This window comes from Mesitornis unicolor, unplaced genomic scaffold (assembly GCF_000695765.1).
Source record: "Mesitornis unicolor isolate BGI_N332 unplaced genomic scaffold, ASM69576v1 scaffold10221, whole genome shotgun sequence".
NCBI classification, from domain to species: Eukaryota; Metazoa; Chordata; class Aves; order Mesitornithiformes; family Mesitornithidae; genus Mesitornis; species Mesitornis unicolor.
In genome coordinates this window covers 80600-83535 of record NW_010165776.1, presented here as the reverse complement: position 1 = coordinate 83535, position 2936 = coordinate 80600, and the positions used below count along the sequence as shown (strand labels likewise).

The 2936-nt window shown below is 44.4% G+C and overlaps 1 protein-coding gene across 1 annotated transcript in view; it reads left to right on the top strand.

Annotated features, from left to right (window-relative positions):
- The window catches only part of LOC104548662 (collagen alpha-1(V) chain), a gene marked incomplete at its 5' end in the record, with an annotated part of 78974 nt that overhangs the window by 44468 nt on the left and 31570 nt on the right, over window positions 1–2936 (top strand). The window contains one exon of the mRNA XM_010194747.1: window positions 38–91. Coding sequence (XP_010193049.1) covers window positions 38–91 — 54 coding nt within the window. The remainder of the gene's footprint in view (window positions 1–37; window positions 92–2936) is intronic.

Sequence of the window (2936 nt, the reverse complement as noted above, 5' to 3'; positions counted from 1 at the left end):
TGCACCGCTCCTTCCTCCCTTTGCTCTTGCCCTCAAGGGCTCCATCGGCTTCCCAGGATTTCCAGGAGCCAACGGAGAGAAGGGCACCCGGGTAAGAGCCGCTTTGCTGATTATTTCTGGCTTTCTCTCCAAAAAATGGTTCTTGGGCAGGACACGGGGAATGCTGCTGGGCTGTTGCACCAAGGGGTTGCTCCAGAAAGGGTCATCCCAGCCGCTTGCATCCCAGGATGAGCTCCCCAAGCCGGCTGAGAGAGGAGGATGCCAGTAATAGCACAGCTCTGCAGCAGCAGCTTTCCAATTAAACGCTGGAAATTTTTCCCTCAAGATATTTTTAAGAGGTTTCTCTGAATCCGAATCCTTCCCTCGCTGTCAGACTTTGCTTGGGGCATGAAGAGCTTTTTAATTAACAGTAATTATTAGAGATGGGTGAATCTGTTCAGAAGCAGCAAGAACCATCTTTAACCTAACTTCAGATTCAAAATGCAGAGATGAGAACACTCTTACAAATACCTACTTTTAATAAGCGGAGCTGTTCTAAATTCATAAACACCCCTAAAATGTGGGTGCTCCTTCCCCCAGCCTTGTCTCTACCTCTCACCCTCCCTCCACAGACTTCGCACCCAAGTCGAGATTGTCTAAATACACTGGGGATATTTTTATTATTTTGTGGAAGACATGCTTGAATTAGGGGATTCAGAGCACAAACATCAAGTCATTTTCTGCACCAGCTCTGGTCACAGGGACAAAAAGGGGGGAGCGAGGAGAAAGAGTGGAATTAGTTTCCTTTTTACTCTCATTTAAATACAAATGACTTCTAACAGACGTGTTTGATAGGAGCCCAGAAAATACAAATCACTTTGCACTGCATTAATATCATGCCACTGAAATTTGGTTTATATCTGTCCCCTGGTTTTTTTTTTCTCTCTGAGTAATTTTCATTTCATTCTGAAGTACAAATGCATGTCCTAGTCCCTCCCTCTGCTCTGCTGGGGCGGGAGGAGGGACACCATGAATCAGGCAGCTGCCACCATAGCCTTGAATTCACTGTAGCCCTGTAATTACCATCCGCCTTATCAAATATCCAGCCATAAAACCCCTGAGCTGGATTTTTCGGGTGATGTAAAACAGGGCATTGCCACCGCAGTGAGGGGGAGATGTACTGCTTTGCATCCCTGAGCATCCACATCTCTCTTGCTCCATCTGGTAATTTTATTTGGGTGGGATGGGAAACCTTTCAGGTACCAGGAGCTGGATTTTATGAGATAGGAAATAACCCCAGGCTGGTTGAATTTTGGTGATGTCCAGCCTGGGAGGGATTGAGGAGGGAGCAGGCATGCTGGGAAAGGACCCAACTTCAGCACCAAGCAATGATAACAAGACAAAAATAGGCAAAATCAGCCATTTGCTCATTTTTATTCTAAATGAGCCCTGTGCTCCTAGGAGGAGGTAGTGAGGATGCATAGTTACACCCCTGGAGTGGCACCACCATGCCAGCAACCCCAAAACTGCTGGTGTAAGGGAAGGAGCCAGGAATCTGGGGAAAAATTACACAGTTTTCGTGCATGGGGAGCAGCGTCAGGACATCCCCAACCCCTAAGGGGGAGCACGGTCTGGCACACTTCTGTCAAATAGAAATAAGTTTGTTTATTTTATGGTAATTTAAGTATTTTTCCTCTCCAGTGCATGACTCGAACACTTTTTGCATGTGAGAGAGAGGATATCCATGGACAAATCTCTCCTTTATTATAAGAAGCCCAGCTTGAAAATTTTTAAAGAGTAGCAAAATACTGATTTACAGTAACTGTTCTGGTATCCTTGGGTTTTTTCGCTCCCAAGTATCCAATTTGAAATAAGTGAAAAGCAATTATATACTGAACAATAGACTGAGCTGGGATCACACCACACAAACCAAATGGAGACCATCAACTTAATTTAAGCCTCGTTGAGTCAGACTTGATAAATCCCCCTCTGTTTCTCCCAGCACCACTAAATTTGCTGTTTTATGAGCATGTCCACACATAGTCAAGAAATAGAGTTTCTAAGATTTGCTTCTCTGGTGCATTGTGGAGTAACCCAATTTGCTGCTGGAACAACCAAAAGTCATTTGTTTGTAGTTTCTTTTTACAAGATATTACTATTGTGCCATTCAACGCAGTTGTCTGTATGTCCAAAATGACACGAATCATGCGTTTCTCTTATGATTGTCATAATCTAGGAACTGAAATAACCTGTTCAGCTGAAATTTGGTGCTGGCAAAGTTAAAAATGGGGGAAGACAAAGACATCTGATATTTGTGGAGAAGCGTGACCTGTTTAATATCACTATGGCTTTGGTGAGCGGCCGCTTGTGGCAGTGCCGTTCTCGCCCAGCTGCCCGCAGCCGGAGGCGAGCTTGGCTGAGCCTGCTGGGATGTTTTCAAAACCTGATGATAAAATCAATAGTTAGATGTGAATAAGTGGTCTTATTTTTAGAGCTAATAGGCCTCTGCCATTAGCATGGGGTAATAGATCTCCCTGCTCGCCCGGTCTGACACAGCCTGGGGCGGGCATGGAGGTACTGAAACTCAGACCATTTATTTGGGTGCCTAGAAAATAATCTGAATATTGATGCCTTTCCCTCAGTATCCCAGTTTGAAAAAATATAGGTCTGTGTACATTTACAGTGCTATATAAATTCTTCGCAGCTGTACAGAGTGCTGTATGTATGATTAATGACAGCAATAAGCAGGGGGAAATTCTGCTTAAAAATAGAATTGAGGAAGGAGAGGAGGAGTGTGTGGGGCTACCTGCAGGGAGGTGGCACACACTCCTCTCCACCTGCTCTGAGTTTAGCCTCCTGTAGCTAAAGGAAAACCAGCTGGAGTACTTTAGAATGATTTTTATAATTAATTAAAAGCAGGTATGCCAGCAGGGTTTATTAAATGGAGCTGCAGAACA